Source organism: Ambystoma mexicanum, chromosome 13, assembly GCF_040938575.1.
Source record: "Ambystoma mexicanum isolate Mex_15411 chromosome 13, UKY_AmexF1_1, whole genome shotgun sequence".
In the NCBI taxonomy this organism is placed as follows: Eukaryota; Metazoa; Chordata; class Amphibia; order Caudata; family Ambystomatidae; genus Ambystoma; species Ambystoma mexicanum.
Window position 1 is genome coordinate 791,700,689 of NC_090938.1, and position 23,479 is coordinate 791,724,167.

Consider the following 23,479-nt stretch of genomic DNA (forward strand, 5'->3'; position numbering starts at 1 on the left):
TTCCAGCAGCGCAGATACAGCGACCTCGATTAACCTACAACTGGGCAGAGCGCTCAGCCAAGAGACCCCAGGAGAGGAAGTCTGCAAAATACCAGAGCCTACAACTGAGCAGAGCGCTCAGCCAAGAGACACCCAGGAGAGGAAGTCTGCAAAATACCAGAGCCTACAACTGGGCAGAGCGCTCAGCCAGGAGACACCCAGGAGAGGAAGTCTGCAAAATACCAGAGCCTACAACTGGGCAGAGCGCTCAGCCAAGAGACACACAGGAGAGGAAGTCTGCAAAATACCAGAGCTTACAACTGGGCAGAGCGCTCAGCCAAGAGACACCCAGGAGAGGAAGTCTGCAAAATACCCGAGCCTACAACTGGGCAGAGCGCTCAGCCAAGAGACACCCAGGAGAGGAAGTCTGCAAAATACCAGAGCCTACAACTGGGCAGAGCGCTCAGCCAAGAGACACCCAGGAGACGAAACCTCTGCAGCACTCTCCCAACCTTCCAAGCAGAAATAACCATATCTGAGAAGAATCTGAAGCACTGAAGATGTCGACACCCAAAGGAGCCGCCATTGGCATTGACCTGGGCACCACCTATTCCTGCGTGGGGGTCTTCCAACATGGCAAGGTAGAGATCATTGCCAATGACCAAGGCAACCGCACCACCCCCAGCTATGTCGCCTTCACTGATACTGAGAGACTCATCGGGGACGCAGCCAAGAACCAGGTGGCCCTCAATCCCCAGAACACTGTCTTTGATGCCAAAAGGCTGATTGGCAGGAAGTTTGATGACACAGTGGTGCAGGCTGACATGAAGCACTGGCCCTTTAAGGTGGTGAGCGATGGTGGGAAGCCCAAAGTGCAGGTGGAGTACAAGGGGGAGAACAAGACTTTCTCTCCAGAAGAGGTGTCCTCCATGGTGCTGACTAAGCTGAAGGAGATTGCTGAGGCTTACTTGGGATACCCAGTCTCCAATGCTGTCATCACTGTGCCTGCTTACTTCAATGACTCTCAGAGACAGGCCACCAAAGATGCAGGTGTTATCGCTGGCCTGAATGTGCTGAGAATCATCAATGAACCGACTGCAGCTGCCATCGCCTACGGCCTGGACAAGAGTGGCAGAGGAGAGCGCAATGTCCTCATCTTTGACCTAGGTGGGGGAACCTTTGATGTCTCCATTCTGACGATAGATGATGGCATCTTTGAAGTCAAGGCTACAGCTGGAGACACCCACCTGGGGGGTGAAGACTTTGACAACCGTATGGTCAATCACTTCATTGAGGAGTTCAAGCGGAAGCACAAGAAGGACATCAGCCAGAACAAGAGAGCGGTCAGGAGGCTGAGAACTGCTTGCGAGAGAGCCAAGCGAACCCTGTCCTCCAGCACTCAGGCCAGCATTGAGATCGACTCGCTGTACGAAGGCATTGATTTCTACACTTCCATCACCAGAGCTCGCTTCGAGGAGCTCTGTGCTGATCTCTTCAGAGGGACCTTCGATCCTGTGGAGAAGTCTCTGCGAGATGCCAAGTTGGACAAAGCTCAGATCCATGACATTGTGCTGGTGGGCGGGTCTACCCGCATCCCCAAAATCCAAAAGTTGCTACAAGATTTTTTCAATGGCCGAGAACTTAACAAAAGCATCAACCCAGACGAAGCTGTGGCCTATGGTGCAGCTGTGCAAGCTGCTATCCTGATGGGGGACAAGTCTGAGAATGTGCAGGACTTGCTTCTCCTCGATGTGGCACCGCTCTCACTGGGACTTGAGACCGCAGGTGGGGTGATGACTGTCCTCATCAAACGTAACACCACTATTCCAACCAAGCAAACTCAGATCTTCTCCACCTACTCTGATAACCAGCCTGGCGTCCTGATCCAGGTGTTTGAGGGTGAAAGAGCAATGACCAAGGGCAACAACCTTCTGGGGAAATTTGATCTGAGTGGAATCCCGCCTGCCCCACGTGGTGTGCCACAGATCGAGGTGACCTTTGATATTGATGCCAATGGTATCCTGAATGTGTCTGCTGTGGACAAGAGCTCAGGCAAGCAGAACAAGATCACCATCACCAATGACAAGGGGCGGCTGAGCAAAGAGGAGATTGAGAGGATGGTGCAAGACGGTGAGCGATACAAAGCGGATGATGAAGCTCAGAGAGAGAAGGTCACTGCCAAGAACTTCCTGGAGTCTTATGCCTTCAACATGAAGAGCACCGTGGAGGATGAGAAACTGAAAGACAAGATCACAGAGGAGGACCGAAAGAAGATTGTGGACAAATGTAACCAGACCATCTCCTGGCTGGAGAGCAACCAGCTGGCAGAGAAGGAGGAGTATGAGCACCAGCAGAAGGAGCTAGAGAAGGTCTGCAATCCCATTGTCACCAAGCTCTACCACGGCGGCATGCCAGGGGGAATGCCTGCAGGTGGTTGTGGAGCTCAGGCCCGCCAAAGCAGCTCCAGCACTGGCCCCACCATTGAGGAGGTGGACTAGTCATGGACAGTAATTTGCTATGTTCATGGACCCTTACAAGGTGGCTTTGGAGCTCTGTCCCGCCAGGGCAGCTACAGTACTGGCCCCACTATTGAGGAGGTGGACTAGTCATGGACAGTAATGTACTATGTTCATGGACTCCTACCAGGTGGCTGTGGAGCTCAGGCCATCCAGGGTAGCTGCAGCACTGGCCCCACTATTGAGGAGGTGGACTAGTCATGGATAGTAATGGCCTATGTTCATGGACTCCTACCAGGATGTTTTATTGAGTGGTCAGAAGAGCTAACATGCTTTCATTATTTAGCTCCAAGGACTAAGGGCTGCTAGCCCGAGACACTGTTTACATGTTTCACTCGCGAATGTACATATTTTATGTTGAAGAATATGAAACTTGTTATTTGACAGCATGGTTCAGAGCTGGTACTTTGAATATGTAAAATAAACATATTTTTCTTTTGACCTGAATTTTTGCTTGTTTCCTTTTCGTAAGCATTTTGTTAAGAATAATGCACCTTTCCGTCTGAAAATAATTATGAACGTTGGTTTTGTTTGCGCTGCGTTCAGCTTGAGCGTTGTCTTGGCACTATCTATTAACGGCGTAATTCCAAACTTCAGGAAGAAGGTAATAAAACCTTTTATAGTGTGAGCAGTGTCCTCCTTTGGACGCTGACAGACAGCCCAAATATTTCTGTGTATTGAAGTTTATGGTTGTATAAGGTTTTTTGGCATAATGGACAGTATTGGTGGTGCCTAGCAAACCATTGAAAGGACACTACAGAATGGCAATGTTTTCAGAGAGAGCCTCTCTACATGTAAGAGCACAGACATAGCTGGACACGACCAAGAAGCAATGAAATACAGATTTGCTGGGCTTGGTTGTCTGCTTAGTGTCACAAAACATATAACTGCTTTCTACAATCGTTCTAACTTGCATTCTTGACATAACTTGTTTTACAAGCAATTTAGTGTAGGATTTTGACGAGGAACTAACTGTACAGCCTACTGAAAAATGCTGATATGCCCACCGACAATCCTCCTATGCCAGGGACTGCTCTGAGAGACCCTTTAGTGTGTGGGTGCTAACATCGTACATACATCATACAGCAAGGTAACAGGTATCATGCACAGAGTACAGACTCCTGGTATGTACGTCTTTACCTGCAGAGGTACTGCCATCACATTCCAATCCCATTCTTGTATCCCCAAGTAGCACCATGATATGCCAGGCACACCCACAATACCCAGAAGGAAAACACACAGGCCCTACAGTATTTTTTCCATCCTTTGCTGCTCAACAGTTAATAGCCTATTATTTATGTCAGTGTACACACTGAGCAGAGTCTGTTGTCCATTTCTATTTTGTGTGTTCAACCTTTCAAAGTTGACCTGTTGACGGGATACCTCATGAACCCCCATTTTATGCCAGGTAATCTCATTTGTCTTGGTAAAGTCATAGTATGTCAAACTGTAGTATCCTGTGCCAGGTGCAGCATTCAGCACTTGGGGCCTAAGATCAAAGGGCAAGTACAGCCTATTATGCCCACCCTTACCATTCATGTTATAAGGATAGATAGCATGTGCTATGCAGAATATCATATATTGGGTGTTCACCAGTATTGGCACCCATGGCTTAATGTACCCAGGCACTGTCATATTCACAAGCATCACCTCAAACACCAAATTGCTGGATCCCTACTCTGTATGGCCCAGTGCAGTCCTGTATACCCAAGTGAAGACTAAAATGCTCGTTTAGAGCCTGACCTGCTCTAGTCCCCACCAGACCTACAGATAAGCAGTCTACTGGCCACTTTCACATTCTAAAAACAGGCAACTACTCCCAACAAAAAAGAACAGGGAGTTAAAATACTCCAATGAAAAATAGGTAACCGACACATACGAGTGTGCCCCTTGCTTCCACCCAGACAGCTCTATGGATATGGTCAGATCAGAAGTACCAACAGAGGAGCACCACAGGAAGCAGCTTTATTAACATTACTGCCTGATCTGAAGAGGAAGCTAAAGGTACACATGCAAGAGTGCTTAAGAGTGCTGCCAAATTAGATCTGTGGGGCCTAAAGAGTAATTTGGTTCTTGAAAATCCTGCAGGCTTTAAACAACTCATTCTTTCGCCCTACTGAAAAAACGCCTAATTAATAAGGCTATGTTTTTCCTCCACTGAGGAACGCACTACACTTGGTAATTCAGGTAACTAAGATAACCTTGAATTTTCCGAACACCTTAATAGTGTCCAAAGAATATGAGCAAAAATGCAGATTCTTTTTCATTCTGGTCTTTGTCAACAGCTGCTCCTTTTACAGTGCACTAAACTTCAATAAAAGAAGATTTTTACTACTCTAATATTGCTAACAACTACCCCTGAAGAAAGTCCCGCTACCATCTAAAGGTCTGAAACATGTTGAGTTTACAGTCTAGGAACTATTCAAGACTGCCAAAAAATATTTAGATCGTGAATGATCTAAAATCCTGATCTAATAGGATTTCTCCCTATAGACAGATCCATCTACTAATGTGTACATTGTTTTTAGAAACATTGATTATGTGTTTTTGTTATCATTGTTGATTGTATTCTTAGAGTATTGTGTTGAATGTATCTAATATGAAATTTGTTTCTTTTTTTATGAAATATTTTATTCATTAACTATTTAAAATAAATATATATTTTGTGAAGAAAGTATGAGATTTTCTTAATAGAGAGTAACTGTTGACAATTACCTTTTGTCCTATCCTTCCCTGCATTTAGGCTTTAACACCACCTGTGGCTGACTGACTGGTGCCGTACTTGCTATTCTCTAGGAGAGTATAGGCGGTATAGTAATTAAAAAATCAGCTTTAAACGACTGTGTACTTCTGCACATCATTTAACTAGTTTTCCCTCCTGGAAATTCAGGAACAGGCTGTTAAGGCTCAGGCTCATTAGCTTGCCAATTGCTTTCGTTGGAAGAAGGCAAACTCACCAAAGTGTGTAGGCATTGTTGTAAAGAAGTTGAAACGTTGGATCACCTGATATTAAAAGTGAAGCCCTGGTAGGTTTGCGTCAGTCCTGTTTTGGGAATTACATTGGTGAATGTCGGTTGTGTCCTGGGGATAAGATATGGAATCAAATTTGCCCCTGATCCATAACCTCTAAGTAAGGCACTAAATCAATGTATAAGTTTGATAGAATTGGTGGAGGAGATGGTGACGAACTGAGTGTGATGTATGAACCAAAATGTTCTATGCCTATTTATTTTAACCAATTTTGGGCCCGATTCATGGAATTAATTTGTGCAGAAAAAGGGGCGCTTGCGTGCAAAACGCACGCAAGTGCCCGTTTGTTGATTCATGGAACAGAATGCGCTGGGCTTACCGGAGACTTGCGCTGAATCCGCGCAGGTCCAACACGTCACTGCGACACCACAAACGCCTTGCGCGAGACGCCCAGCTAAGGCCCATACCATCTAGCGCAGTCACCAAAAAAAGTGGGCGGGACACGTCAAATGGGGAACAACAAGCGTAAATGTGGGTGTTACGCAGGAAGTACCACAGCAAAATACTCACAACGCCCACACGCGTGCTAACAACATGTATTCATGGAATCAAACAGGGCTAACCGTCGTGTGGAAAAAGACGCGCTAATCCAGAAACAAGTCTATCAAGCGAAAGCAGATGTAAGCGGCACCGTGCACTTACAGAAATGCATAAAAAGAGTGCGCTAAAAAACAACGCGCCTATACAGCTACGATGAATGTCCCATTTTTCACAGCAGTGATCGTGAGACACCGCAGGAGGAAGAGGATAGCCAGGGCATGCATTTTTTTTACCCAGGACCAGCCTTTTTGGGATGCCTGATGACCAGGTCTACGGCAGGTATAGGTTTCCACCTCATATCATAGAAGACCTGTTCACGGAGTTGGAAGATGACCTCACAACACGCACCCTGTGCTCCAAAGCACTGAGCCCCTTGGAAAAGGTGCTCAATGTACTGCATTTCTTGGGCACCTTGTCATTTCAGCGGACAACTGCCATAGTCGGGGGCATTTCACAGGCCGCGCAATCACGCTGCCTACACCAGGTGTTGGCAATCATGACTGCACGCCCCTTAGTCCACAGGCAGATATACATGCCCAGAACACCTGCAGAAAGGCCGGCCGTGGACCAGGACTTTTAAGGGGTGGCGCACTTCCCTAAAGTGCTTGGTGCCATCGATCGCACCCATGTGGCCCTACATCCACCTAGGGCCACAGAGCACATCTATCGCAATCGCAAGCACTGGCATTCCATCAACGTGCAGGTTGTATGTCATGCCAAGGGAATCATTACCTCTGTAGATGCCAACTTTCCAGGGTCCACCCATGATAGTTTCATATACAGAATGTCACCCTTACACCAGGCCCTGGAAGCTGGGAGGCATGGCAACACATGGCTCATTGATGAGTGCAAATGGCCCTGCAATTGCATGCATGTCTCACACACACACAAAACCACACCACTGACAATCCATCTCACCTCTACAGGGGACAGTGCCTACCCTCTGAGCACCTACATGATGACACCAATAAGGAACCCCACTACACCACCCCAGGTAAGATACAACACAGCCCATATTGCAAATAGGGGCATAGTGGAGAGCACATTCAGAGTGCTAAAGACACACTTCCACTCCCTTGACTGCTCTGGAGGTGAGCTACTATATGCTCCACCAGTAGTGTGCAGGATCATTGTGGCAGCATGTTATGTTATGTTACTTGGCATTTATATAGCGCCTTATGTATCATTGGTATGACCTCAAAGCGCTTGTAGGTTAAACGCCCTCAGGAACCAAATATCTAGTCAGTAGAGGGAGTGAGTGTTGTATGGTTCATGGGCGCACCGGATATGTGTGCAGCCGGTGTTGTTGTTGCATGATAGCTGCTTCTTAGCGGTAGGTGTGGTGCTGAGGAAGTCAGTTGAATGTGTCCAGTCTGGAGGGTGGACTCTCAGACTGAGTTCTGGCTGTGTTAGGCCTGAGGAGACGCCTAAGATAGCCGGTATGGGCTCAGCTAGCTGTGTTTTATTAGGATGATGAGGTGTTTGTGGGGTCATGTTAGTATGAGAACAGCTAGAACAAATTTTATGGTAGTATAGCAGTGTTCTATTTGAATGATGGTGTGTAGGAGAGAGTGAGCGTAGTAGTGTGATATGGTGATTATCAGTAAAGCGCCTACGACCAAGCACAAGAGCAGGACAGGGGGAGTCCATCCACTTCTTCCGATCCATCCACTTCATCCATTCCACCCACTCCATCCACTCCATCCACACCATCCACCCACTCTGTTCATTGCATCCACCCACTCCATCCATCCCGTCCGTTCTATCACTTCCATCCACTTCTTCCGTCCCGTCCATTTCATCCGTTCTGTCCACTTCATCCATTCCATCTATTTAGTCCATTCCACAATGTTGCAACACGACGTGGTGTACCCGTGGACATGGTGGGGCCCCCCTATCCCCAACCACATGCATGGCGGCTGCGCATGGGGGGGGAATGGGCACGTGGCGAGGCTGCCCGTACCCAGCTTGTGGCACAATTTTTCACCTAAAAGCCAACCCCTGCGGAGTGCACACAGGCCTGGCACATTCAAGGTGACAATCGATGATGACAAAGGGACAATCATCTGTCCCAACCTTAACACCCTGAGAATCTGTCCTGGGAAGTGCTACATTGTGTGCATCCCTTAGTACTAAAAGCACATGGAAGATGTAACATGTCACTAACACGATGGCAAAGTACACCTCTAAATGCCGGTATGTCACCTAAACCATCCCACACTCCATGTCACCTGGTCGCCACACCTTGCCATGGCATGTAATGTCAAAAGTGAAAATCAAAGGCTATCACTCAACTCCACTGTCACAAAGGTCTCAACAATCAACGGAACCAGTTCATAAACAAGTCACTCTCACACATCAAACTATCAATGTACACAGGAACACCAATTGGGCAGTACAACATACCAGATACACAGGCCAGAATAGTGAATATGTCTGACAGTGACCAATCATAAATGCCAAGTGCCTCAACATGTCATAACTTGCACATGCCACCCTTCCATCATGTTGGATGGCCCTGATAACTAAAGTGGGCAGGGAAGCACATACATACCGAAGGCCAACAATAATACAGATAGGCAAGCCAATACATGAAGATGGAACATGATCAAAGGATGGATCCCAATGTACAAACAAAAAGGGATAGCAACCATGCACTGGACATACAATCATGAATCCCACTAGGGGTGTATACACAGGCCGGACTTGAGACTGTCCACAGATAGAAAGGAAGCCCAATGAGTCTGTGTAAGTTACTTTCACATGCATGCTGCCCTCCTTGCAAGCCCATGGAAAGGGGAAGCAGGAGTGGCATATGTGTCTGGACGCAAGGCACAAACACCAACACGAGACAAGCCTCTATTGGTCCAGCTGGAACCTACAGTGGATGCCCTTGGATGCCACACAAAGCAACACACTGTCACATAAATGCACAATAGACAAAAAACACCAACAAAAAAGGCCATAGTGGCCAGGGGGTGCGCGGGAGGTGGCCCACCCAGGATATAGGAGGTGCAGAGTGCACGTCAACACCCACATGTGTGGATGTTAAAAAACAAAACTCCATGGGTCAATGGGCCGGACGGCTATGATGGAGTGGGAGACCTGTCGCTGCTGTTGCCACCCTCTGGTGCTGCATCAGAATGTGGCAGTGGAAAGGGAGGATCACCACATATTGCCCTGGTCTGGTCCTCCATGGCAGTGGCCATGCGGGACTGAGATGCTTGCATCTGCAACATGATGGCCCGGAGGTCTCCATGCAACACCTCACGGTATGCACGCAGCTCCTCTGTGATGTTTTGAGTCATCATTTGCATCTGCTATTTAGACTGTCTACTGCTGGATGCCTCGAGTGCAGTCAGTGTAATCCTGAGGGACCTATACTCTGACCTCATGGATTCCCTGTTGGCCCGACCATCTGCAGCCAAGGATGCGTGCAGAGCCCTCAGTTCTGCGTGTCGGCTCCTGTTGCTGGCCACCATGTTCAGCCTGTGTGAGCAGCATGTGGACCGTAATGCCTGATGCTGGTGCCCCACCTGTCTTGCTGGGGGTATCATGGAATTGGCCACCCTATCCATGCCCTCAGCCAACATCTTATGTGAAGCCTGCTGCTATTGTGCAACAGCATACATGGACTGCTCCCACACAGTATCGCCAGCTAACACACGACCACCGCGTTGGCTGACCCCACGCCTGCCTAGACCAAGGGTACCTGGCCCTTGATATGATGAGGACGTCTGTGGCTGCAGGACTGCATCCCTCCCTTGATCAGCTGCCCCAGGACCAGGAGTCAATACTGTGAAGCGTGGCCCTGCAACCGTAACCACCACAGACAGATGTACCGACACTGACTGGCCATGTGAGGGTTTGTCCCCCCTCCAGACGTTTGGGATGCAACAGCACCCACAGTTGATGCACTCACCTGCAACAGCACTGAGGTATCCATATCTGATTCACCACCAGAGCCATAGGCTTCCTCGTAGGCGGACTCGGACTGAGTCATGGCCAGGATGGCCTGTAGCACCAGTGGATCTTCATGGGCTACCACACCATGTCCTCCACGGATGGTTGGTCGCGGCTCAGTATCTTTTTCCTCCTCCACCTCCTCCTCTGCATCCAGTGCCTCATCACCTGCACATGGACCAAAAAATAAAAGAAGAACCATGTAAATACCATAGCCCACACACATAGGCATCACAATGTCGTCATGCAACACATCAACCTGCCATGTCACAAGCTCCCGCACCTACGCAGTGTCAATGCAAGTGAAGGGTAGCATGAAAGCAGCCATGGACGTGTTGGAAGGGCTAAATGCAACGTGTAGTGCATGGTGCATAGCACCTGCTACACACATGAGCACCTGACTGGCATAGTTCATCCACCAACATCACAGATGCGAAAACACATGCCACATAGCATAGCCATGCCTGATCTGTAATACTGCATGTAATGAAACTTGCTGACTACTGTCCCAGAGCCATGTACAATGTATGTGACATGACATGTAAATCTCAAATTCAATACACACAAGTGTCACACAGTGCTATGATGCAAGAGTGGTGGAATAGAGTGAAGCTAGACACACCCATTCCATGGAGCCAGGTCACATTGACATCACGCGAGTGAATAGGCATGGTGAAGGTGAGACCTGGGGTTGTAAGTGGGTTTGGGCATCGCAGTGCATGGGGATGGCATACCAATTAAATACAACTACATAATCAGCAATTAAAATGCGGGGGGCTGGTGGAAGTGTATGTGCAGGTATCAATTTCTGCTAGAAGGTTGTAGGGATACAGTCAACAGCCACTGAGTGTGGGGGGTGGCATGGAGGCAGTGCATGGGTACAACTGGTGGCTCAGAGGCCCGTGTCGGAGATCAGAGTGTGGCCAGGTGACTAGTGCATTCTCTCAGTTATCCAGGACTCCAGCAGGGGAGAGGAGGTAGAGAAAGCACAACACATGAGGAAGCATCATGAGTGCCCCCAGACCCGAAGAAGGTTCACCTCCAGTTCCATTGAAGCAGGGAGGTTGTAGCAGAGGGAGGCCCCAGGCGAAGATAGACATTAACCACCAACTATTTGCTATGAGAAGTAACTGACCCAGAGACAGAAGGAAAGGGATGATCAAATACCATGAGAATGAAGCAAATTGGGAAGATGGAGTTGAAGGAACTGTGGCACCAGGACCCATAAGGCCCTGTGGACAATGCAGAGCAATTGGAAATGAACAGTCGTAGCCACTGTGAGCCAGTGCCATCATGACAGTCCTAGGGAGTCACAATACCTGCCACCAAGACAAAAAGGACAATCCCCACTATCCAGGTCAGGATGAGTTGCAGAGGGAAGGGAGTAGAAGCACATAAATCTGGGTACAGGCCGTTGCAGTAACCCACCATAGGTATGACCATTCCTCTGGAGACAGTGGGCTACTGGGGGAATGAGAGGAAAGGAGGAATCCCCATGAGGAGGTGGAGCTGGCAGGGTGACCTCTCAGAGACGTCAGAGGTGTGCGGAGAGAAGGCAAGTGTGGAGTGCAAGATTGTCACAGGCTATCCGCCATCACAGGTTGGAGCAGGATGAGGGTCAAGAGAGCCTGGAGTGAGAGAGTGACATGAAAGGAGTGAGCAGGTGTGGTGATGGGGTTTGTCACAGTGTGCAGCACATTGTGCGTATGCAGTGTGCAAGACAACAAGCACATGTCAGTCCACCATGCCATGGTTCTCCCATGGCAGTGATGTAAATGCCGGCAGAATTGCCTGACAATCATTTCACTTCATCCAAGCAACATACACGTGTCCTGGACACACACGCATCACCACTCACCAGACATTTCCTCGCAATTAAGCAGGTCTCCCACGCCTTGGATCTGCTCCACATCAATCATAGCACCTATGATCTCCTCTTGTGGAGTGAGTTCTACGTCCACATGTGATGGCCCACCTCCAGTCACCAGAGTAGAGGCATAGTTGGCACCCATCTTATCTTTGGCTCGGTGCCGGAGGTCCTACCAACGCTTCATTGCGTCAGAAGCTCAGTGCCTCTCATGGCCCAAGGCGTTAATACAATCAGCGACACACTGCCAGTGGGCCATACGCTGGGCAGGTATACGTGTGCTCCCTGGCCGCACAAGCATGTCATCTTTGTGTTCCTGCATGTAGTCCACGAGGATCTGGAGTTCCTCATCACTAAAGCTCCTCTTCCTCGACGTGCGGCACTTCTGTGCCGTGCCTTGGGACTGTGCCTATTTGCCTACTACACGCATTGCCTTCTTGCAAGTTTGTGCAGACCTTGAGTGGCTGGGACCACTCGGGTCAGTAGGTGCTGGAGCACTGGTGGACTGGGCTGTGGCATCACCCACTGATGCTGTGACTGTAGGTAGCCTTGCAGGCATCTGTACCTGGGTGCTAGTGGCTGGACCTTTGTCCACATGTGTCTTGGCCTTGGAGACACAAACACCCCCCCTGGGTCTCTGCGGCCTGGGCCGGGACCACTACAGGGCTGGCTTGGTGACCCTGAGCCTGGGTGGTGTTTGGTGCAGCTGCCTCTGCGCCTTCCTCACCTTGCCTGGTGTGGACAGCTGATGGCAATGCTGCCTCAAGACCACGGATGCTGTTGGCTGTACCTTTGTCCACACGTCCCTTGGCCTTGGAGACACGGACATCCGCCCCTGGGTCTCTGCGGGCCTGAGCCAGGACCACTACATGGCTGGCTTGGTGACCTTGAGCCTGGGTGGTGGTTGGTGAAGCTGCCCCTGCACCTTCCTCACCCTGCCTGGTGTGGCAGCTGATGGCAATGCTGCCTCAGGACCACGGATGCTGGTGGCTGTACCTTTGTCCACACGTCTCTTGGCCTTGGAGACACGGACATCCGCCCCATGGTCTCTGCGGGCCTGAGCCAGGACCACTACAGGGCTGGCTTGGTGACCCTGAGCCTGGGTGGTGGTTGGTGCAGCTGCCCCTGCACCTTCCTCACCGTAGCTGGTGGGGACAACTGATGGCAATGCTGCCCCAGGACCACGGGTGCTGGGGATGTCAGCATCAGCTGCATCTCCCTGACCCCATTGGGTGGAGGGCATGGTTCTCCCTGCACAGCCCGGGCACCTTGGCCACCTCTGCCACCTCGTCCACCTCGTCCACCTTTGCCTTCCTTCCCACTAGTTGCCCTCCCAGAAATGGCACTGATGGATTAGTGCAATTGGAGGTGCAGCTATCGATTGTCCTGGGCAATTTGAGTGAGGGGGCAGTGTACGTGATGTCAAACATACCATTGTGCTCCTGCAAGGCTCAATGTAACCCCCGGGGAAAATTTAAACAGGCCGCATAACGCACAGGCACTCCGAATATGAAAAAATGTGTACGCGACCCCTCAGTAACCCACGTGTAAAGGAAAAACCTAATGCAGGACGCTGTGGCACCCAGTAACGCAAAAATACATACGCAAAGGACACATAAGCTACAGTGATGTTAAATAAGGGGTTACATGACACACCGGGGCACCCACAGAAAGCAAAATGCGTATGCAACTCACCGTCAGCCTCACAAGTACACGCGTGTGTGTGCGGAGGCAATCCCCCACCAAAAAAAGAAGCTTGCACGCAGTGAAGAGATCGCGTGCAAATGAAGTCCACAAGTCCATCCGCTATAACTTGCGCAAGCGTGGGATGGTCTCCTATGCACTACTTTATCCTGATCCTGAACGCCACGCCCAACGTTCATCGTGTGTCACATACCTTGCGCCCTTAGGGCCTTTCCTCTGATTTCACGCTAACATGCTGTTTCCGCATGTCTGGAGCCACTCTGTTTCCGGCTGGCCATGCGAGTGACATGGAAGACCCACACTCCTGCCGATCTGCCAATTTACCTGCCTCCAAGTGCCCCAAGCTGCCTCCTACAATCAATCTGCTGCTGCCTGCCCACTGTGTGTACCTGCTGCCCACATGCCCTGCAATCTTGGTGCCTGATGTACAAGAGATTCCCAGAGCTCCTGTCGTTGGACCCGTGACCACATCTGCTGATCCAGAAGACTACTGACGTGCCAGACCACCGCTCCACAACCCAGCACCAGTACCACCTTGCCCACCCACACCTGCGTTGGGGGTTGCCATGTCTGAAGCAACATCTTCGGAGGCAAGTGTCAACAACCCGGCGGAGACGCAAAGGGCTGTCAGCCAGCCAGGGAAGTTGACATCCCAGTGGAGCAAGTCCTGGTGCATTATGATGCCCTCTTGCCTGGACCATCGCAAGTCGGCAAGGAAGGACGGATGAAGATCTGGGCAGACATCGTGGGTGCCATCCACACAGAGCGATTGGCGGCACCCAGCGACTATATCCATGTCCACAAGCGCTGGGAGGATGTCAAAGCCAGGACTCGCAACAAGGCCGAGCGCCTAGTCAAGACTGGCATGGACCAAGAGGGGCGCTTGGGCCAGTTGACTACCGAAAACAAGCGGGTCCTGGAGCTGTTCTATTCGGCGTTGTATGCCTAGGTCAGGGAATTGGAACTCTGTCTGCAGTCGACTGGTAAGTGTCCATGTGTACTTGTCCACCATAGTGCATGTGCATAGTGATGTATGGTTGGAGTGTGCACCTTGGCATTATATCTGGTATGTATCTTGTACAGATGTCTGTGTGCATGTCCCATACAGTGCTGCATGTGTGGCCATTCCAGCATGTGTGACATCAACGGCGTTTCTGTTGCAATGTGTGATGCGCGGCAGAATGTAACAACGTGAGCATGGTTGCATACATGTGTCTGGACATGGCCATGTGAGAGTTGTGACACATGTGTGCTTTTGCCAACATCATGGACATGCATGGTGTACATGTGCATGTGTCAGGGAAGTGAATGTGACTGGCCAACAATCCTGGATGGATGTTACTGGAATATTTGAATGTGTGCTTGACTCTTGCTGGCAATTTTAGCTTGAGTGGACTCTGACGGGATAGTTATGTGGCCTGCTTCATTAATGTCAGATGATGTGTGTGGATGCAATGTTTATGTCCCATGATGCATGTGAGGGACATGCACAATATTGAGGTGCTGACAGTGCCTTAACCAAGGATGTGATTGTCTGTTGTGAAGGACACACAGTATTGTGCATGTGTGTTAATTGCACAAACTGGTGTGTTGTGGAGGGTGATGATGGTTGTGACCTTTGCCAGTGCAACTCATGTACATTTGTTTTGTGCAAAACAGACATGTTCAGTTCCCTGATGTTTGTGTTCTATGTCTCCCTATGCACAGCGACGATGGAAGAAGAGGGCGGAGAAGGCACTGTGGAGCAAGGCAACAGGGATGCCTCTACCAGGCACAAACGCAGGGCCCAGTCACGCTCCCAGGTTGTGTCATCTTCGGGGAACGATGAGAGTGGTGCCGTGTCTGAGACAACGGCCGCAGTTGCTGAGGGGAGGCCCAAGAGGATGAAGGTGGTCATGGACTCCTCGGCAGTGGGAGGGACAGGTGAACCCCCACAGGGGCAATGCATGCAGAAGACGGTGGGGAGTTATCCAGGTTGGTGGAGGTGGAGCAGGAGGAGGAGGCCGCAGTAGCCCAGCCCATGGGGCTCGACGGGGGTGATGACGTGGGTGTGACTGGTGCAGTCCAGAATCAGGGGCAGGAGGCTGTGCAGGTCGCCGTGGAGGGGCCTGTGACTAATCCTGACCCTCGGACTGCCACTGCACCAGTATGCACCTGCGGGCATGCCCCAGACGGGACCCATCCGCAGGTGGCAGATGTTTTCACCCATACGGAAACACCTATACCTGCCGATGTCACCATTCGGTACCGGGTGGTGTATTATGAGGCGGAAAGACACCATCCGTGATGATGTGCAGGCTACCAATCTGGTGCTTGCACTTCATCACGAGGTGGTCTGCCGTCTTGTGAACTAGCTAGCACGTTTCCTGGTATCGGTTTGGGTGCGTGGGCTGGCCACTTCTACGACCCCCTCTGCGTCTTCCTCCTCTGAATGCCAGTCGTCTTCCCTGTCTTCTTCCGGCCCAGATACCACCAGGGCCCCCTGTGTACCTGTTCTCATCCCGGTGGCCAGTCTGGTGGAGATGCCATCCCTGCAAAAGTCGGGAGTCGAAGTTGGATTAGCCGAGGTGGTCACCACGCAGATCCAGCCAGCAACAGGAGCTGTGCCAATGGAGGTAGAGCAGGCACCAAGGAGCAGGGCATGTACACGACGGCTCCGGGGGTTGACATCATTGCGGAGGCTGTCCTTGAGGAGCAGGTACCAGACTATTTGGCAGCAGCAGGCTCGGAGTAAGAGGCTACAGGACTCGGGGCTTTCAATGGAAGAGAGGCAGATATCAGCCATCGGGCAAGAGGCAAACATGGGCCTCAGAGACGTTTCTATGGGAGGGCAAAAGGGGCACTTGCCCACGGCCCTCACCTTGGAGGGGTGCCCCACCAGGCTGCCTGATCTAAAGTAAGATTCCATTGTTCACCAGTATTATATAGCACAGTCAGGATATTTTATGGGGTGCTGCTGAGGCTCTAAACTCATTGCCATTCTGTTTTGGCAAGTACATTCTGCCTTGATCAATTCATCATGTCTTGCTTTCTATGTTCACTGTGGTATACATAGTTCGCGTGTTTCTTACGGCACAACTCTGTAGCATTCTTTCCTTCCTGTTGGAATTATGTTGATCCTGTGCAATAGACAATGGTGAAATGCATATTGATAAATTCAGTGCCACAATGGAGCAGAAGTTAGCTCAGTGTGTGAAGCACCCATTGCCGAGATATGTGTTCATATGCAAAATTAGAATATCACATTCCAGCAAGGCTGGCTGAGCCTTTCCTATATCTCAAGTTTATAAACCTGCCTGCATATGTACTTGGTTTTACAGAACAACATCTGCTATTATCAGCAATGTACCTGCACCAGATAGGGGTTGCTATAAAAATGAACATATCCGTATGGTGAAGGTCTAGAAATTGGTTTGTTCAGATCGGGTGTTGTAAAGCCTAGGCAATCGCCTCCAACGATGGCATAAACTGTTAGTCCAAGAGGTGAAAAAGTATCCAAATTCAAGACTATGGAACAAAAGCATTCATGCTTGTATCCTGGCTTTGCCAGCAGACAATACAGTGATCCTGGTCAAATCATCTAATATATCTTACATTACTTTGCTGTCTTCTGTGAGGTTTGCCTTCTTGCATGCTGCTGGTATCGTTTAGCCCATTACTTGATCTTTCTTCTATGTAGGCCATTTGAGTGGAAGGGGTGGTAGACCGAAGAGAGCGGATCAGATGTTGCAGGCCTCAGGCAAGCATACTTTAAGGTCTCCTTGTTTGACACAAAACGGTTTGCTTTTGGTAAAAGTGAAAAGTTTCTATGCACGTTTATAAATGAGAATGTCACAAGCCATTGTTTTGGAAGTATTTAAAGCTTTAAAATACAAAAGACAAACCCAGATTAAATTTGTTAAATCACATCGATAGGTATGCTGGTTCTTATTTACTTCCCTTGATGAAGGAGAGAATGAAGCTAGAATCATTCCCATTTTGTATAACACTCTCCTATAATATTTTGTTTAAAAATTGTCATGTTTGGTAATGTGATTTGTGTATTTTCCAAGTTTTGTTTAATAAAAAATTAGATTGTTTTAGTTCATGGTAAGAACTGGAAAAGAAAGTGTTCAAATGCAGAAATTGCAGAGTTGGCACAAGTCCCAGCTTCACCCCTTCACTCCTTAACGAGTGTATGATCCTGGGCATCTAATTTCATCTTGTATTGCCTAACCTCTCAATATTGCCAGTCCCTAAACCTTTCAAAATTGTTAGCCCTTCCGAGTGATTGCCTTCTCATGGTATGATCTTCAAAAAAGCCTTATTTGTGGTTTCACTGTGTTAATAGTGAGCATATTTATATCGCACACCACATACATTTGTTCCTTTGATATCTAATGGCAACACCATTTGAAAACCATATCCCACTTCTAATTTCAGTCTGATTGAATGAAGACTCCTTCCTAGTCGCTTCTAATCTGCCTCCACTATTCATGCTTCGGTATGTGTAGCGTTCTCCTTCCTTCCAATTGGTGGTCTCTATCCATGCATGAGCACTTTTGCATTCTGTGAGGTAACTAATGTAAGTTCTCTGTCTATTATGGGTTACATGTACCTTTTCATACGTTTCTGCATTAATACTACATCTACCTTCATGGATGTTATTGATAAAAGTATCCTGTGTGTACTAGAACAGTAACCTCATCGTAGAATGCTAATGTTGGTCTTCAAATGCTACTTGTTCATCATTCTGAATGAAGAGGGTAAGGGGATTTAAAGGGAATAAACGTGCTTATTATGCTGCAAGACAGCATATCAACCTATAGGTTGTGAGCGCAACGGGTGGTGGTGGGGGTGTTGGCGCGACCAGTATTCTTGATCTCTTAATTCCTTTGGTTTGGTGGCGGGGGCCCCCAAAGATGTCCGTTCCCAGGGCCCCAAAAGTGCTTAAGATGGCCCTGATGGACCTTACAACAAGGATGTCTTCTGTGTTGGAGCGTTTGGGCCAGCAGATCGGGGCAGAGTGGCTGTAAGCACGGGAGGCTAGACTCACCATGGCCAGGACGGAGATTACACTGCGTCGCGCAGAGAGGGGGGCTGAGGTCCTCGAGGAGACTTGCAGGGAGTTTGAGAGTAGCATGTTGGAGTCCTTGCAGGCCCTCAAGGGGGAAGCGAAGGCCCGCCTTGTGGAAGTGGACGCAGTGTTCGATGATGCCCTGGCAGAGACTATGGGTGAGCATGGTGAGGAGAAGTACTAGCCCGCTGCCATTGCATATAGTTATTTAGGTGTAAGTTTCATTTGTTTTTCCCTTTTTTTTGTTGCAGTTTTTGGACTGTGATCCACTTTTGTATATAGTTGTTTTGTTCAATTTTTCAGTTATGTTTTATCATGTTTTCTTCATACGTTTGGGACAATGAATCTCTCATATTTGTAAATAGTTTACATATTTTTGGATCCTTTTGTGTTCAACATACAGGAATGGTTTTCTTTTCATTTGGATATTCATTTATGGACATGGACCTCATATTTCACTTTGATTCTTTAAATTCCCGTACAATGTTTTTTCATTTTGCAAATCTTTTTTTTATTTATTTGTTTCATGCACTTTTGGTTATTTTATTTGAATAAGTATAACTTCAATACTGGTTTTTAATGTATTCTTTGAATTGTTACTCAAAATGGGTGTTTGGTCTCATTCGTTTGGTGCAAGTTTGGCTCTTCCTTACTCTGTTCTGTGTCTCTGATGATGACCAATGTTCTTCATGTGTGTGCACACATGCATGCATGTGTCATGTTTGACATCCATTTTCATGGGGCATGCTCTGATTTGCATGACTAATGGATGGGGGGTAAGGTGCACTTAGAGTGTGCAGCGTGTGGTGGCATTTCATTTCACATGTGCAGCATAGTTGTATATTGGGGGAACATGTGACGGGCCTGCCTGCAGGTTGCCCTCACGGTGTTGGGGGGAACATGAGGCAGGGCCTGCCTGCAGGTTGCCATCACAGGTGTTGGGGGGGTGAAACATGAGGCGGGGCCTACCTGCAGGTTGCCGTGATGGGTGTTGAGTGGGTAGAAGGGGGCGGGGGTGGACATGAGGTGGGCCTTCCTGCAGGTGGCCGTCATAGGTGTTGGGGGGAACATGAGGTGGGGCCTGCCTGCAGGTTGCAGTCACGGGTGTTGGGGGGATCCCATGTGGTGTGGGCTTCCTGTGGGGTGTGTTCACGGGTGATGGGGGGCCCCATGTGGTGTGGGCTGCCTGTGGGGTGTGTTCAGGGGTGATTGGAGATGGGGGGTTTCCATGTGGTGTGTTCCCCCGGACACAACCCAGCCAAATCGCGTGGAAATTTAGTACGTACCCCAGACGCACCCCATCCGAATCGCATGGAAACTCAGCGTGAACCCTGGATGCACCCCAGCCGAATTGCATGGAAACTCAGGGCGTACACCAGACGCACCGAGTTTTCACGCAATTTGGCTGTGGGGGCTGTATGCTGGACATGGGATGGCGCGGTGGCTTGCGCCATGTTAGGCATTTGGTTGGCTTTTTACTGAACGTGGGGGCGTGTTGGGGGTGTTACTGGTGCTGCTTGATGTTCCTTGCGCCACGGCTAGTGATGCCTCGGGAAATGCATGAATACGCCTGCCGTGCCATTGTTTCTTTGTGCCATGGCTGGCGCACGCAGGGCGCACGCTCCATCTCGGCACGCAGCGCTTGAGCTTTTTCTGCGCACAATTCTATGAAGCAGGCCTTTATCTATTTTTAACTGTATACAAATGTTGATGGATATATTGAATCTGTTCATGTATTTTAATAGTGTTAATGTATTTTGATGGTGATGTTTTGTTTAAGGTTTGGGTCGTAATGGTTATATTTTTGTTTTGTCTGTAAGCTTTTTGTATTTTAAAACCATATGCACAATAAGAGTTTTTTTTAAAAAGGAACAACTGCGTCTTCTAACCATGGATTGCAAGGGACAGCTATTTGAAAATTAAAATGTTTTACTCACCTAAAAATATACCCTCTTATGAATATATATCCTCCCTAAAAATAATTTTACTCCCAGCTTTTTCACAATCTTTCTGATCCAAGTCCACATCTACTCTTGTATTTGTAATTTTACTAATAGGTGTTAGCTCGCTGCAATGGCAGAGGCAACATCTAGTTATGGGGGCAGATGGCATCTGACGGGGCACCATTCAAAATGATTGAAGGTTAGTGGTGGCTGATGAATATTTTCAGTGGAGTGGCATTGCCAGTTCCTTTGAATGATGAGCGCAAGCCACCAAGCAGAGTTAGAAAACTCCAGGCAATTAATGAGGTTTGGGTAGGTGGGGAGTTCTACCACCAAGAGCATTTTCAAAAATAATGGGTTAAAATGGTGCACTTTATTACATCATTTGTGAGGGGAAAATGTGTAAAAAGGCATTCAGTTTAAAATTGGGTCTATAGGTAATACATGAAAAAAAATCCTCCCAACAGTGCATAAGGGCATTTTACACTTTCATGATACATGTGTCACCAATATACGGTACCATTACCACTGTATATCACTTTCTTGATTCTCACCGTATATGTTGGTTCCTCACTCCCCTACTTTCATATATATTACACAGCCCACAGTAGCGGCCGTGTAGTTATGGTTAAGTTGTTATACCCATAGGAAGACCACTTTTTAGGCGGCTTATAACCTTGCTCCCCCTGGATGAATACTCACCAAACTTTTTTTTTTTTTTTTTTAAAAAAATCAAAAATATTATTGGTTTCAACTCAAACCTTTAAAATATTACACAACAAAACAAAACAACATTTATTATTTAAATCTTAATAATGCCCCTGATGCCTTCTTCACTTCTGCACCTTCCAATGTTAACAGAGATAAAGATGTAGTCAATAGTCGAACTGGAGCTTTCACGCTGCCACGTGGGCTTCGGTGGAATGTCTCCTAGGGTACAGCCATTTAACATGGACAGGCCTCTTGCATTCGTTTCTGCTGACCAAGTTTGAGCAAGGCGAGCTTTGACGGCACTCTGGGGTTTAAAGAGATCAATATTTAAGCCGCCACAGAGTATCAAGCCAGATCCACTTGCTGATTCGAGCAGATTGTCAATTATGGAGGAAACTTGATCTATGAAGGGATAAGACCCGGTTGATTGATGATCCAGTACACATTAATTATGTGGATGACATCATAAATCAACGGTTTCTCTATAAGCTTTCTTATTTTCCAGACTTGAATGTAGGGCGTATAATTTTTAAGTTTATCAAGCGGTAACCTGAAGACCGTTTGATCAATGTTAACAGCCCTGGTACCGGCCGCCCCTTGTCAGCTTTTGTTGCTGGATTCAAAGCACCCTCAAATTCAGATGTCACGGGCAGGTCGCAAAGCCAGGTTTCTTGCAAGCATATCAGGTGCAAGTCTTGGAACCAAGCGTTATTGAACAGATGGGGAAAACCGCGCGTGTTCCATGACACAAACAAACACTCCTGGTCCGAACTAGGCTTTGAACATTAGCTGTGATTTTGATTATTTAGAGCTGAAGCTAGCCAGTTCCATTCTTGCGTTACAACTTTTTCTTTTCCGTTAATTGGTGATGAGTCCACCGTGATACCCTCTGGCTCTCCATTGATTATCGTTATTTTGATTTTCGCCATCAGGCTTGATCTGTCTGCCTCGGCCTGCTCCCTGGCTATAGTGTTTTGGGAAGTGGGAGCAGAGTGTTGCCTGTTATAGTGTGACCCTCCTGACCCCTGCTGGATCTGTTTAAGATGAACAAGAGCTTTAGAGCTATGAGAATCCTCTCGAAACGGTGGCGTTTACTTTAGCGTGTGTCGTGAGCCGCATATTCCATCAGTCTTCAGCGGTTTACTGCATCTTTCTGGCTCCGCTAATTTGTAAGTGTCAAAGCCCAGCGATAACAAATCTTCATCGGCCTCTAGAATTACATTTGTGATTAAATTGGAGTTTATATGCAAGATCACCTTGTCTGTCCACCGCACGTCCGGGAATTCAACTGTTTGCAGATCTTTTGAATCCAGTGATCTAAGCCGAGGTATGTGGTGAAGTAATCTTAACACATTAGATCTGTTCAAGATTAATTTATCGCCACCTGCCAACCTCTCCAACATAATTTTGATCAAGATAGGCGTTGCATCCTATCCGTTTTTTTCCTGTCGGTTCTCAGTCTTATGATTGCTTCTTTTAGACGATGCGTCTTGATAGTGGTCGACTTTCTGTGGTGAGGCTTGTATGGCGAACGGTGCAGACATCACAGGCCCTTCGTTTTTTTGTGTGAGTTTTACTCCGTTCACTGCTTGTTGGCCGACTTCAGAGAGATCCAACTTCTTCTTCTGATTAAGCAGTCTGTGTCTTTCCCATTTCGCTTGAAGCGTTATGAACTCTAGGCTCCTAGGTTCAAAATCTCTCTCCTCACCATCTCTGACTGGAGACACCAGCTCACAACGCCTCTGGGTATTACCTCGTATTGATGTCGACCAGGAGCTCTGGCTCACTTCCGTCGTGACTCTTTTGGGAGATACTAGTTCTTTTTCCAGAATCTTCGGGTCAACGCTCAGTTTCGGGCCGAGTATCACTTGGGAATTCTTTTGTGTACCTTGTTCACCGAGCGGCGCTTTCGTAGTAGCGACGCACTCAGGTTCTGTCTCCTCATAAACAGATAGGTCCATTAACTCTTTATGAATTGCCAGGTCTTCCTCGCCTGGCAGAATTTCAACTGCGGATGTCTTTTTTTCCACTATTTTTGGTTGGACCGCTGCCTTATCATTGATAGTGTCCGCTAGTTTAAGACTTGAAGTGATTGCTTTGTCAACCAGTTGGAACATTTTCAGATTCCGTAAAAATTTTCGTGCACCCTTTTGTTGATTTTTTTTCCGAG

At 48.3% G+C, this 23,479-nt stretch overlaps 1 protein-coding gene across 1 annotated transcript; it reads left to right on the forward strand.

Annotated features, from left to right (window-relative positions):
* The first annotated feature begins 364 nt into the window (after positions 1-364).
* LOC138520696 (heat shock 70 kDa protein-like) lies at positions 365-2,515 on the forward strand. Its single transcript, XM_069632961.1, has one exon. The coding sequence runs from the start codon at positions 540-542 to the stop codon at positions 2,475-2,477; it is 1,938 nt and encodes a 645-aa protein (XP_069489062.1). The 5' UTR covers positions 365-539; the 3' UTR covers positions 2,478-2,515.
* Positions 2,516-23,479: the final 20,964 nt, after the last annotated feature.